We start from the raw sequence: 14,549 nt of genomic DNA on the forward strand, positions 1-14,549 counted from the left end.
ATTACGGTGCCCAAATAATAATAAGGAGAGAGATCAATTTATACATGTTCGTTTATATTAGGGTATCTTATACCCCAAGCCAATAGTGAATAACTAAATAGTATATTTAATACGAAAATAAAAGGCTACTAGACTTCGTGAAGCTTGCGCTAAGACACGAAATGGGAGAAATAACCGCCTCGCCCCAAGAAATGAAAAATTCCCACACTTGTTGGATGCCCCCATGCATTCTCTCATTGGCCAGACTACCTCTGTCCAACCCTGTTATAGACCTATTGCAGAGGGATGACGAAATAGACATGGAATGATTCTTTTAACTATATTTGATGCAGGCCCAGGCCTGCATGCCAAACTAAGCCAAGACCAAGATTCAAATCGGTTCAAACTATACCACATCATCAAGGTCGATTTACACCTTGTCATGTGGATTTGACTTCAAGAAGACCTCTAACCGATGGCAAGCTGCCCTTAGCCGATTTCTATAATTCATTACCTTCACATTCCTATATTTTAGGAATTGGAAAATCTATCTAAGAGGTATCGGTTTTAAAGGAAAGACAATCTAATAGAGTTGGGTTTTGGGAAGAATTGATTAATGAGATCTCTCCTTGTTTTATTTCTTTCCTATATTTTAGTAAGGCTTTTGTTGATTAGAATATCAACAAAAGAGAAGACGCCACATGGACAACAACCTTGCACAGTTTTGACTTTTGAGAGTTCTCCCTCCTTGGGAAGAATTTTGAGGAGAGAGAGAGAGAGAAATTCTTTAATTTAGTTTTTATTAATTTTGGTATTTCTAATTGTCAAGGAGTGTAGCTTAGATTAGGATTAACTTTTCCTTTATTTTATGATGTAAATTTTGATTTAATTGTAGTCGTAGGATAGAATGCAATTAATGCTTGCAAATTAGATTTTATTTTTCTTTCTATGCTCATTCAATAGTGTAAATAGGAGAATATTGTGGTGAATGCACTCTATGTCTTTTCATTATCAGTGAAGGTATATATATATACAAGTATAGATGGAGAAATTCTCTCCCTAATCTAAGGTAATTGATCCCTTTATAAAAGGGAACTGGATATACAAGATATGAATGTAAAGATGGAAGGATATAGTTGTACATGATACAGGATAAGGATGTACAGGTGGAAGGATAAGGATGTACAGCTAAGTGAAACGGTAATAAATAGTGACAAATTGATTAAAGAAATTTTATTCAGTTGAATATTGTGGAACTTTGGAGTGTTCTACCTTATAACCTTAGAAAGTTACATTGCTTCCTTGAAAAGTTGTAAATCTTCATGTATCCTTAAAGAGTCATGTTAAACCCTTTAAAATGCCTTCTTGACTCTCCCGATCCATATCTCATAATTTTCTAAATATTGACTTCCATACCATTTTATTAAAGCTTAGTTTTGCGACATGGTAAAACCGTCTTGGCCTGCAATTAATTTCACAACTTAAAGCATGGGAAAAGAGAGGGAGAATGATTTGTGATGTACGCTATTGCCATAGTCCAAACTCGACAGTTTGCATTATTCTCTCATTAAAGAATCCCTAATTTCATCTTTATTTATCAATAATATATATAAATCAGAAATATCTACAGAAACATTATTTGATGCAGTTTTTGTTGACTCTATTACAATATTTGATTTTAGAACGTGGGATCCAATTCATCAACAATAAGAATCAAACTAAAATTTTGAGAACTATAGATTACATGAGTTAATATCCTATATAACTTATTAGTAACTCAAGTTTGGTTTCCATTTTTCCTTGTTCAAAGAGTCAACTTCATTGGTCGTATCATCTCATTATCCTCATGGTCCAAAATCTGCATAAATGAGAAACAAAAGATTAGTAAGAGATTATATAACTAACAAAGACAGAGGGTGGGACTTGGTGCAACGGTATATAATTAAGGTTGCTCCATTGTGATCAAATGGTCACGGTTCGAGTCTGGAAACAGTTTCTATGTAAAAGCAGGGATAAAGTTGCATGCATTATGATCCTCCCCAAACCTATATGTGATGGGAGTCTCGTGCATTAAATACGCTCTTTTTTTTTTTTCTTTTTTATTTTATATAAGTAACCAAGAGGATATCCATGATTAAAGAAGCTTACATGACAATGGTAGACATATCCAGGTGCAGCAGTGACATTGAAGGGATATGTTGTATTGGTCTCCACCATATTAAACTTGACAACCACAGTAGTTTGATATCCAGGCTCTATCTTCACTACATTCTTCCATGTCTTCTCATAGTTAGGGATTGTTAACAATTGCCCAATCGCATAGTCTGTCACGTTGCATGCAATTGCATCGTTCTTTGCTGTCATACAATCGGAGAACGTAGTTTCATTTACCAACTCTTGAACCTTGATTGCCTGGAAGGTGGCTAAATGGATGTGGAGTGGGTGATTATCTGGGGTCAAGTTGATCACCTCCCAAACCTCGCTGGTACCGGATCTCGGAGTTTCCGTCACCGGATCCGAGAAGCTTTTCCCATTAATATAGAGATGGGTTGGGTTTTCGGTAGCACTATCATACTCATACAACACGATATACCTCTTCTGCACTGCACCTTCACTTGTTGCTACCGGATAATTCACTAGGCTTTTTGGGATTTTTGAATTATCGGGGCGGGTCGGATTACCCGATGCAATGATGAACTTCATGACGTTTCCGCTCAGCTGGTCTACCGGGCTGCCTGTCGGGTACGGGTAAGGTGCAGTATTGGTTAAGATAGACTCATTGGTTTGAGAAGGTGAGAAGTCAATTACAACATCGGCAATCTCAGCGGGGGCTAGGAGAATACTCTGAGTCTGGACTGGGGAGTTAAGGTATGATGAATCAGATCCTATTTGGACGAATGGGAGGCCATTGGATAAGGAGAAGTTAAAGTATCTTGCATTGGCGGCATTGATGATCCTAAAACGGTACTTCCTTCGTTGGACCTTAAGATATGGCCAAGCCTTACCGTTAACTATAATGGCATCACCAAAATATTCTGGTTGCCATTGTGGGTGAATGGAGGGGTTATCACCAGTTGAGTTGATGTAGATGGATCCATTTTTGAAGAAGCTTCGATCGATGATCATCAAGTGCCGATCAAACTCTGATCCAGATGGGAGGTTCAAAGGGTTTTCTACTTTTGGATCACGGATGACGTAAGGCCCAATCAGGCCTGCTAAGAGGTTGACACGTGTTAACCCAAGTGCATGATCATGGTACCATAAGTTACCGGCAGCTTGGACGTTCGGGTATGTGTAGGTTGCTTGGGTCCATTGAGAGCCGGTATCATTGAAATTGGAGGTGAACCAGGAGAGTGGGTGACCGTCGTCTTGTGGTGGATGGACGCCACCATGGAGATGGACAACCGTTGGAACTCCACCATTCTTAGGGATGGCAGTGGTGATGGTTGGGTCCCATGAGAAGATGTGGTTTTGAGGAAGGTGATTCTCCCATGTCACTGATGTAGGCACCTGTTTCAAGGCCTCGATCACTGGTCCAGGTATGGTGGCCTCCTCTGCCGATGTACCATATGCGAAGACTGTTGTTTTAGGTAAATCACGGTGGAATTTCTGCATGAGCATGAAAAAACCAAATACTATTAATACGTGATTGATCTTAATTTAACGCATACCATAAGTGGAATTTTTGGATCCATTTTCACTATCAAATACAAGCTTCCTTTGTAAAGATGTCGCTCGCTTGTTAAAGACTTGGGTAGAACTCATCCTTAATATCTACCCATTAAAGAAAAAGGTTCATAAGTACCTAGGAAAATTATTTCCTCCAGTTCTCTGTCCGGCCTAGTTCCCCAGTGTCTCTAATAAGTTTTTGGGGGAAGGAGAGGTGGTTGACCTCACTTGAGCAGTGTTCGGGCAGGGATAGGATGGTCATTGCGCCCCCCTCTCGTTAGAGGCACTGGGGAACTAGCCGGGCATGGAACTGGAGGGGATAAAGATTCTAGAAGTCTCTATATATCGAACTATTCACATCCGATGTGAAATTATTACTTTGGTCTTCTATGTGGAACCCCAACACTGCATAAGTGCAAGAATTCTTGCATCCATCCATAAGCAGTGCATGATGGAATGCAATTCTAGCTCTTTTGCTTTAAATGATTATTAAAATCTAATTTATGTGGAATGCAATAAGATTATTTCGTTTGAAATCTTTATCACCTAAAACTAGGTGCATGTAAATGTGAGAGGCAACCATATGCCCATTTTTGCCATTTAAAGGGGTCGAGGGGTAATTATGAAAATAAAAAGGACATATGGTTGCCTCTCAAATGTATGTACGTGCAAATGATCCATTTTCAACCTCTAGGCTCTAGGGGGAGGGGTGGTTTTTGTAGGGATAAGAGGAGGAAGAATTTATATACCCATGTCTTCTCGAACATGCCTATGGTGAGATTTGCAGGTGCTGGTGAGCTGCGGTGTTGCATTGAATAACCAGAGAGCTTTGGAATTTGGGGGAGCTCATCAACATACATTTGCAGAGAAGCAGAAACTTGCTGAAGGGTTGCATCAGTCACCGGAGTTTCCGCAGCGGTTGACGGTACTGGGGTGACCGCTCCACCACAAATCAGCACGATTAACACAACAAAGATTGATAATAATCTATTATCTCCCATTCTTGTAGATTTGAAGTGTTGATTTGTCTGTAAACAGAAAGCCAAAGAAAAAACAAGTCAGTTTATAGAATGGATCGATGGAAGTCATTGAATTGGGTTAAGGCACATTCTGTGAGAGAGAATTGAAGGTCCGGTAGTGGTGGTGGTGCAATATAGTATAAGCACCCTAGCTTGTTTCGAATCAAACTAACCTTAATTTGGGAATGAAAATTATCCAGCTAGAGAAAGGAATGGAAGGGACAAGGCGTGTGGTGAGCACAAGATTGATGATGAATTGGCCATCCTACTCACCCCTATATATATATATATATATATATATATATATATATATATATATATATATATATATATATATATAATCGAGCAATGACTAATTGCATGTTTCCTTGACCACATCCAAAGTCTCCTATTTCAAACCCAAAGCCGCGTGGCGCAATTCAAATTGGCTGCCTAAGCAAGCAATACGGTGGGTTTTTAGTTGAATCCATCAAACAAATTGGTTTAGTTTGCAACTTCACCAGATTGTCCCTTTCCCTTGCGATCATTACAAATGTTTAAATTAATAAAATGGTAGACAGCTAGGGTCAGCCCATTAAATCACGACTAATATTGCAAACAGTGGAAAGCTAGGGTTACTTTTAATTAAGTGGATGAATTTCTACCTTTGTTTTCTCATTCTTCTCCGGCCTCCATCTTCTTTACATGGGTGCTGGAGTGGGTGTGTGTGGACAAGAGATAGAAGGGTTTGGTTTCTTAGGTGACATGACCTAAGAGTCCATTATACACTTAATGAAAAGGGTTCATAAACATACCTTGATTAAGATCGATCAGTTTGAATGCATGGATTCTCTCTTAAATTCACTTATTAAGGATTTATATGAACCAAAGAAATTAAGGGCCTTTGATGCTTTTCTACTTCTTCAGTTCGATTCTTTTTTTCTTCCTAAAAGGTTGTTTGGGTTAGGTAAAATTAGGAAGAAAAATGGGGGAAAAGGAGTCCCACTTCAGCTGTTTTGCACTTTGAAGTTACAGTCCTAAACGCGTATATCTTTAATTTATATTGTTTCTTAAAGCCTAGCTATTCAGCTATTAGTTGATGCATTGGCAAACACATAGTGGGTTAATCTCACTTGCCCATCGTTACTAAAGAACTAAATTAAAGTGCCCAAATAATAATAGAAAGAGGGATTTATACCTATTCGTTTAATATTAAGGCATTTTATACCTCAAGCCAATAGTGGATAACTAAATAGTATATTAATGTGGAGAAAAAAGAGAGACCCACATATTTTATAAAGAGAGGGGAAAAAAAACTGTGAAAGACAAGTACACACTGGAAACATGTATTTCTTTTTCTCATAATATATATGCAGTAACCCTAATCTTAGCATAGTGTTGGGGGTACAATGTCTTGTATTCATTCGCATACACTTGTGCGCTGATTCCAAAGGGTTGTTAAGAGGTCGTAAGACTTGAAAAGCTACATGGGTATTTTGGTAATATGTATCTATTTAGTGTTTCACTATATATTTGTAGCAAGATGATTTTCTCTAAAAGAATCTAAGAGAGATGTGAGGAGGAATGGTTATAATCTATTCTCCACCAATACTGATGTAGATCTCATCTCACCGTGGACAAAATAATTAAACAATCTTGTCAAATCACGTAAATCATTGTATACATTATATGATTGACGTTTACCATTTCAATTATTTTCTTCGTCAATTTACATTCTTGGTTTTTTTGTTTTTCTACAAGTAATTGGTGGGAAAGATTTTCCTCTTTTAATTCTTCTTCTCCTTTCTCCACATTGAATCAAAATTCTTAAGTTTGGAATTTGCTAGCTTTTTTGACTGGCTCTTTTTCCGTCTGAACCATTTGAGAGTCTTATGATCTTGTTTGAAAAGAAAGCTATACAGCTGGTTCTAAAGCTATATACCTCTCTGAGGTTGCACGCTATGAAACCGTTAAAGACGTCATTGAAGATGTCATTGTAAATTGCTCCTTTTGGCGTTTGGACTTTGGAAGGCATGAAAGAACCCTATTAATCCATCTAAATCTTACTTTCTGTTATTAGGTGGGTTGGTGTAGATCTCCGAGTTTGATGTTGCAAGTCAACCAGCTACCCTTTTTGTTTTTGTTTATGAAAATACTTAGAAGGGATTACATGTTTACACGTGAAAGGTCAGCTCTAATCGTTACATCTAATTCATAACTATCTCAGTATTATATTTCAACATGTGTCGACAAATTGTTCACGAAGATGCAATGGGGAGGCTGGTGATTAGATGCTAGAGCACTTTGTAAGGGGCGGGTGTGAGCTGTTGAGCGGTTGAGTGAGCTATTTGAGTATTCGTTTGGGTTAGGGGTAAGGCGGGTATGTCCCCCCCTCATGTATTCTGTTTCTTTGATTTTATTTTAATAAAATCTTAGGGGTCAGCCCGGGTCCCAGAGAATATTCAGGTTAAAAAAAAAAAAAAAAAAACATGTGTCTAAACACCCGTGGAGGAAGGTTTTAAACTCTGTCTTATTCTTAGAATGGAGATTTTTAAAGGGTTATTTTGGGATTTATTTCTTGTTCTATTATGCATACGTTTAGGTTAATTAATTGTGTGGTGGATATCTTGGTTAACAAAGCTGTTTTTGAAATATTCAAGTAATATTGCACTTTTGATTTTTTAAGTTTTAATTGGTTTTCTCTTGTTGATGGCAATGTCGTAGGTGAGGGATGTAGTCAATTTGAATTTGAGGTGGATGTTGATGGTTATGCCGAAGGCATCCCTTAGATCAGTGTCTTCCTTATAGTGTATTGGATTGGGTTCACTTAGACTTTGTCTTTGTAGAATTTTTATATTAATATATCTTTTGTTGATCTTTAGAATTTATTTATTTATTTTTTAAAACAATTACTTTTAGAAGAAAGTTTTCCTTCACCATAACATCCTCGGGTTCACAAACCTCTACAGGATTTTAGCATGTTTCGCAAAATGTCATTCTCAATACTCTCCCGCAAGCATCTGAAGACCCACGATGAATGAATTCCTATTCACCATGGCTAAGGAAAATCCAGTCCAATTTTTTAAGTCAGCTTAAAGGGGTTTTATTTAAAAGTGAATGGCAGTTATGCCAATTTTTTTTAGGAATTTTATTCTCTCAAGGGGAAGTGCACTGGCCCGATGTTCTTGGATTTTTAATTCTCTCAACTGCAATGGTCACCATTGGATGCACTTTAAATGTGCACTAAAAATCTTTTTTTTTTTTAGTTATTCAATATATTTGCCCTTAGATGTTATCAAAAAGCTAAACACCAAGAAGCTTTTTAAGCACCAAAAATACACATTACATTTTTAATGCTCACACCTGCTTCAACGTACTAGATAATATTCAACTTAATTTTTAAGTGCCTCCATTTTTCCAATTAACAGATTTCATTCTTCCAATAGCTGAAATGTGTGGAGAAATTAATGAGCTATAGAGAGAACCAACGCTTTTCTATTTTGCAAGCACATTGTTAGGTGTCAAATTAAACCTCGTGAGGGATTAAGAGGGATCCACATGAACCTAGTGTGAAGACACTATTCTTGGATTGATTCAGATGGCCAAATTTTGTTCATTCTGAAGTTGTCTGGGGCACCCAAGAAAGACCGAGATATTGGTTCCATTGAATAGAAATTGTCTTTGGAATTGGTTTATTGTTTTAAGCTTTCTGTTAATGGCAATGTCGAAGGTGAAAGTTTAAAATTTTTAGTTAGTTCTTGCGTTGTCTTAAGGTCTCTGCTAATGACAATGCCAAAGGTGGAGTCTCAGGTCAAGATTTAGCATCGGGGAAAATTTTTGTACATGGCCGTGTAAGCATGCACGGTCGTGTCCCCTCTCACAAAGAGTTGGAAAAGTCATAAACCCCCACCCATTAATTAATGCCTTGAAGCTCCCATCCTCTCACATGCATGGCTTACACAGCCATGTATGAAAACTTTCCCCTTTAGCATTTATACTCTTGTATCTTATTATCTGGGTATGCGTGGATTCTGGTATTTGTATTAGTATAGTCATTTATTGACCGTATATATACATGCAATATATTATAAGAAAACAAACGCAGCCCTAATAAAATAACTCGTTTTAGATTATTAGGGCTGCCAACCGATGCATTCTTTTCTTATTCTTTCTTCATTTTTTTTATTATTTTTAATTCTTTTTGGTCATGTGCCTTAATCTATGTGAGGTTCTCATGTAAGTTGCTTGTTATGGGCATCCAGATCCTCTACGGTGCGCAGCTTGTAGCGGCCTGTGCAGCGGAGACTGAGCAACGTGTGCAAAGACCGCCATACCCCTGCCCAAATGCCTTGCCCGAGCGGGGGTAAGGCGGTCATTGCGGATGCGGCCCGGTCGCTGCACAGGCCGCTACGTGCAGCTGCGCCGCAGACTATCTGAATTGTTGCTATGGAGGATTTAGGTTAACAGAAAACCTGCTATGGAGGGCACATGCAGGGATGTGTCCGGCATAGCCCAGCCATCGGATGCCTCACTGAACACTCATTGGGTGATGTCCTCCAAGGAGAGCAGCCCAATCTAACATTCTTAGAGAGAAGTCGAGTTTTCCAACGAATGGGAGGCGATTGGATGAAAGTTACTGTTGGAGAATGATCAAGTGGACAATAATTGCATAAAATGTGAAAGCCAACTAAAGTCTTGCTTACGTTCTTTGTTTCACATAAAACTGATGCAATGAAGATGCTTACCGCCCATCCTCATGCCTTTAACACACTCGTATTAAGGGTATCTTGTATTACAACACAAGTTCTATTCAGAGCACTCATAGGATGCTATCAAGAAACGCAGGCAAGGAGACTACAACAGGGGTTGCAAGGGGCATTGGAGATGGGATACGTAGAGCTACAAATTTGGATAGATGGCGTGGTGTTGGGACTTATTCTAATGTTTATTAAATATCGTTGGGGTTGATGGTGTCTTTTATTTTGTGGGTCTTTACAATTACTATCGGATTTGTATTTATAATTGGGTCGGGTTTTGGGTTCATTAATATATGTACCGCTTTGGGATTTTTGGATTCCTTACAAATTGTCTCTGTTGGAAAAACCTAAACACAAGTAAAGAGAAATCACGCTCTGAGGTGGAAAGTAGTGTAGAGAGGTTTTTTGAATTAACGAGAAATTTCTAATTCTGTTGGGTGAATGTAAGCATTCATGCGAAGGAAAATCATTATATGTTCGATTTTAGGGTTTTTGGATCCCCTACAAATTGTCTATATATGTTGGAAGAACCTAAACACATGTAAAAGGAAATCACATTGTACGTGAGGTGGAAAGTGGTCTAGAGTTTTTCTCTGAATTAGTGAACAATCTCTGATTCTCTTGGGTCAATATAAGCATTTTGTCGAACCATGTTAAATGTAGTTATATGCTTGAGTTGTTCCTCGTAATTGTACAATCTTTTTTTTTCGGTAAAGCTCGTAATTGTACAATCGTCTCCAATAAAAGTGTCAAAAACTTTACCTATGTTGAAGTCTTCGCATATTCAGATGAAGGATGGGATTTTTTCTTTCTCACGTTGTCCCTAATTCCTTAATACCAATGTTTTAAAACTTGAAAACTCCACTCCAAACTCTTTTTGTTGAGTGGATTTATATAAAACAAGGATCAAATGGGGCTGGGTTGACCCAAGGCCCAATCAATTGGGCCCTAAAATCGTCCTAAGTTCCTATATCAGGCCTTACCCTGAAACAGTTATATATAAGCTGGGCTAGGTTGGGTGATGTCTACCCAGGCCCAGTCCAAGCTTGGACCATAAACAATCCAATTTTAGAGAGAGAGAGAGAGAGAGAGAGAGAGAGAGAGAGAGAGAAAAGGGCGTATAACAATTAATACATATTTTATTTTTTGGTAAAACAATTAATACATATAAAAGAAAGTAAAATATTTGTACCAAAAAACAAAAGAATGAAAAATATAACATACATTAATTGTTGGAATGCATTCCAAGTCAATTTCGTATTCTTGGATGAAAATACGAAATCAATCTAGAATGCATACCAAATACAGCCTAAGTTTGGCTGCCTTATTCAATTCTTAGAAGGAAATTTTATTAGGACAGAGCTTGGGATGCTTTTCAAAGAACCATCTTCAATGGTCGTATCATCTGGTTATCTTCGTGGTCTAAAATCTGCATGTATGAAAAAACAAAACAATTCAGTCAGGAGATCGATGTGTTGAGTACAAATTCATATATAAGTAGTAGGATCCGACTCCTCTACTTCTGTCTGCTCGATCGCCTTGCCCGAACAAGGTAAGGTGGTACTTTCTACCATGCTTGTGTGTGAGGGCACACGGTAGTACCGGACAGGCGGAAATAGAGGAGTCGAATTGATAAATAGTAACCCTATATGAAGATGATTAGAAAGACTCACATGACAATGGTAGACATATCCAGGTGCAGCAGTAGCATTGAAAGGATATGTTGTATTAGTCTCCACCATATTAAATCTGACTATCGTTGTAGTTTGATATCCAGGTACTATCTTCACTACATTCTTCCATGTCTTCTCATAGTTTGGGATACTTAGCAATTTCCCACTTAAATGGGCTGTCACGTTACACCCAACTGCATCATTCTTCTGTGCAATCATGCAGTTTCTAAATGTATCAAGATCCACCAACTCCTCCACCTTGATCGCTTGAAATGTTGCCAGGTGTATGTGAAGCGGGTGATTATCTTGGGTCAGGTTGATCACCTCCCACACCTCTGTTGTACCAACTTTCGGAAGTTCCGTCACCGGGTCCAAGAAGCTCTTCCCATTAATATACAGATGGGTCGGGTTTCCGGTAGTACTTTCATACTCATACAACACTATATACCTCGTCTTCACTGAACCTTCTGTTGTTGCTGCCGGGTAATTCACTAGGCTTGTCGGAATCTTACAGGGAGAATTCTGGTTTTCTGGTGATATTATGAACTTCATAACATTTCCGGTTAGATTATCCACCGGGTTACCTGTCGGGTATGGGTAAGGTGCACTATTAGTTAAGACAGATTCGTTGGTGTTTGGAGTTGAAAAGTCAACTATGACATCAGCGGTCTCGGCGGGGGATAAGAGGATACTCTGTGTCTGGACTGGGGAGTTGAGGTAGGACGCATCTGATCCTACTTGGATGAACGGAAGACCATTGGATAATGAGAAGTTAAAAAATCTCGCATTGGAAGCGTTGATGATTCTAAAACGGTACTTCCTTCGTTGGACTTTAAGAAATGGCCAAGCTTTACCGTTAACTATAATGGCATCACCAAAGTATTCTGGTTGCCATTGTGGGTGAATGGAAGGATTGTCACCAGTTGAATTGATGTAAATGGAACCATTCATGTAGAAGCTCCGGTCGAAGACCATCAGGTGCCGATCAAAATCTGGTCCGGATGGGAGATTCCAAGGTTTTTCTAATTTTGGATCACGGATCACATATGGGCCAACCAGGCCTGCTAGGATGTTGACACGTGTTAAACCAAGTGCATGATCATGGTACCATAGGTTACCAGCATGTTGGATGTTCAGGTATGTGTAGGTTGGTTGGGTCCAGGCAGGTCCGGTTTCTCGGTAACTGGAGGTGAACCAAGCATTTGGGTTGCCGTCTTCTTGTGGTGGATGGACACCTCCATGGAGATGGACGACTGTTGGAACCCCACCATGCTTAGGGATGGCACAAGTGACGGTTGGGTCCCATGAGAGGAAGTGGTTCTGAGGAAGGTAATTTTGCCATGTCACTGATGTTTTTATCCCTTTTAGAGCTTCGATGAGTGGTCCAGGTACGGTAGCTGCCTCTGCTGATGTACCATATGCGAAGACTGTCGTTGAAGGGAAATCACGGTGGAATTTCTACACATCATAAAAAATACTAGTAAGTGATTGATCATTGAAGAATACAATAGCTAGACTAGAAGACAGATGCGGTAACAGTTGGCTTGAGGCTAGTGCAGTAGAGTCTATTCAATCCTCGAAAAGATTTGGAGGACCTCTTGTTCCTTATCTAGTTTAGTATCTTTCTATGGATCCAGTTCTGGTGCGACATCAAATGACGATACGTGAATTTAGTGCCATTCGAACAACGAATATCGAACTGAAAATGAGGATTTCAAAAGTAAAAAATCTTTCTCTCCATAGCATATGCACCACATATTTAGATGTTTCAGCTCGATCCATGTTGGTCGAAGAACACTACTCCACGTGTCATCATCTGCTGCCGTGCCAATCGAGGTGCAGCACACCCCCAACCCCCAGAGGAGTCAAATCCATCTCCCCACCTCCGTATCCCCAAAAAAAAAAAAAAAAAACAAAAAAAACAATAGATATGTTTTCATAATTAAAACAATCTTCCTATGTATAAAGCAGGTTTATGCTTCATCCATATCTTATGGGCAAGAAGTTTATTTATTTATTTTTTGGCCAAATATTCACATAGCTAAAATCAGTTGAGGTAGATGTGTTATTAAGCTCAACATGCTGATGCTGCCACATTGTTACTTGGTGCATGGCCGGATAGGTGTACGGGTGTCAATTGGTTCAGTTTTGATTTTTCGGTTCAATTCAAGATACAACATGTAAAAACCAAAACCAAAACCAAATAAGAATATATTTTTCAAAACCAGAGCCAAACTTATTCGGTTCGGTTTTTTATTCGATTCCTCATTCAATTTCACATCTAGTCCACTGTTTGGTTTGACATGGTTTGTATCCAGTTTGGATCTTATTTTAGGCGTTTGGGCCAACTTTTTATATATTAACCGGTAAAAATTATCCTTGGTAGGACCATAATCCACAAATATTTTTTCTCCCAAAGATTAGAAAGAAAAAGAATTTAGCATCTACATTGATTAAACATTAAAAAAAGAGTACGTATGATTTATGTGGTTGCTTATTTGGTTCGAAATCGTTAAGTTGGTTCGGTCTAACTGTTTCAATCATGAAATCAAAACCAAATCAAATCAAGAAAATATTGCTAATCTTGAAACCAAAATCAAATCAATTTATTTTAGTTCGCTTTGATTCGGGTTTAAAAGGTCGGTTTTGGCTCTAAATTGACACCATTAGATAGGTGGTCGATGTGTAGGGTCCAGACTTCCAAAGTTCTAATGCCAGACCTTTGAGATGTACGTTACGTGTATACTTAGGCTGCCTTATATATGCATTCTTAAAATGCATTCTACGTCAATTTAGCATTGTGAAATGATAAAATCAGTTGACGTAGAATGCATTCCAAGAATGCTTATCAAACGCAGCCTTCTACTAGAAGATTTTAATTGTGGTGAAATTCCAGGAGCAAGAATTTATATACCCATTTCTTCTCGAACATGCCTATAGTGAGATTTCCAGGAGCTGGTGAGCCATGTCGCATTGAATAACCAAAGAGCTTTGGAATTTTTGGGAGCTCATCAACATACATTTTCAGAGAAGCAGCCACTTGCTGAAGGGTTGCTTCTGTTATCGGAGGTGGCGCGGCGGTCGACGACGGTGCTGGGGTGGCTGCTCCACTCCAAATCCTCATACTTAACAGTATAAGGATGGTTAACAATCTGATAGCCTCCATTCTTGTAGTGTTGATTTGTCTGTAAACAGAGCAGCCAAAGGAAATTAGTATGAGTGAGCGAGGTGTGTGCTCAATGCCAATGCCGAGCACAAGATTTAGGATGAATTGGGCAACATTAATGTCACCCGGCCCCTTATATATAACCAGTTAAGAATGCTTTATGGTCACCTTCCAACCTATTTTTTTCGTAGTTTTTTGGAGAACAGCAACGATGATTTTGACTTGTAATTGTATAAGTCGTGTGGGGAAATCCAACTTTGCTGGGCTGACGGCACCAATCTGGGCAGATGCAGAATTCAGACTAACT

At 38.7% G+C, this 14,549-nt stretch overlaps 1 protein-coding gene across 2 annotated transcripts; it reads right to left on the reverse strand.

The window, feature by feature from the left end:
• Positions 1–1,772: 1,772 nt before the first annotated feature.
• LOC122648251 (multicopper oxidase LPR1 homolog 1-like) lies at positions 1,773–14,262 on the reverse strand. Of its 2 annotated transcripts, none has more exons than XM_043841487.1 (3): positions 13,991–14,262; positions 2,128–3,588; positions 1,773–1,837 (listed from the first exon to the last, which is right to left on the reverse strand). In XM_043841487.1, exons 1-3 carry the CDS (start codon positions 14,240–14,242, stop codon positions 1,784–1,786), a joined length of 1,767 nt encoding a protein of 588 aa, XP_043697422.1. In that variant the 5' UTR covers positions 14,243–14,262; the 3' UTR covers positions 1,773–1,783. The 2 variants fall into 2 exon arrangements, with proteins under 2 accessions (XP_043697422.1, XP_043697423.1); XM_043841488.1 differs by lacking the exons at positions 1,773–1,837; positions 2,128–3,588 and adding exons at positions 10,779–10,832; positions 11,077–12,534.
• Positions 14,263–14,549: the final 287 nt, after the last annotated feature.

The sequence above is a fragment of the Telopea speciosissima genome, unplaced genomic scaffold (assembly GCF_018873765.1).
Source record: "Telopea speciosissima isolate NSW1024214 ecotype Mountain lineage unplaced genomic scaffold, Tspe_v1 Tspe_v1.0642, whole genome shotgun sequence".
NCBI classification, from domain to species: domain Eukaryota; kingdom Viridiplantae; phylum Streptophyta; class Magnoliopsida; order Proteales; family Proteaceae; genus Telopea; species Telopea speciosissima.

What these genes read in the sequence shown, in the direction of transcription:
- LOC122648251 (XM_043841487.1), bottom strand. Translation starts at nt 14,242, where the DNA reads ATGGAGGCTATCAGATTGTTAACCATCCTTATACTGTTAAGTATGAGG. An exon ending in GCATGTTCGAGAAGAAATGG is followed by an intron (nt 3,589 to 13,990) that starts GTATATAAATTC and finishes ATGCTCATGCAG; the next exon opens with AAATTCCACCGTGATTTACC. An exon ending in GATATGTCTACCATTGTCAT is followed by an intron (nt 1,838 to 2,127) that starts GTAAGCTTCTTT and finishes TCATTTATGCAG; the next exon opens with ATTTTGGACCATGAGGATAA.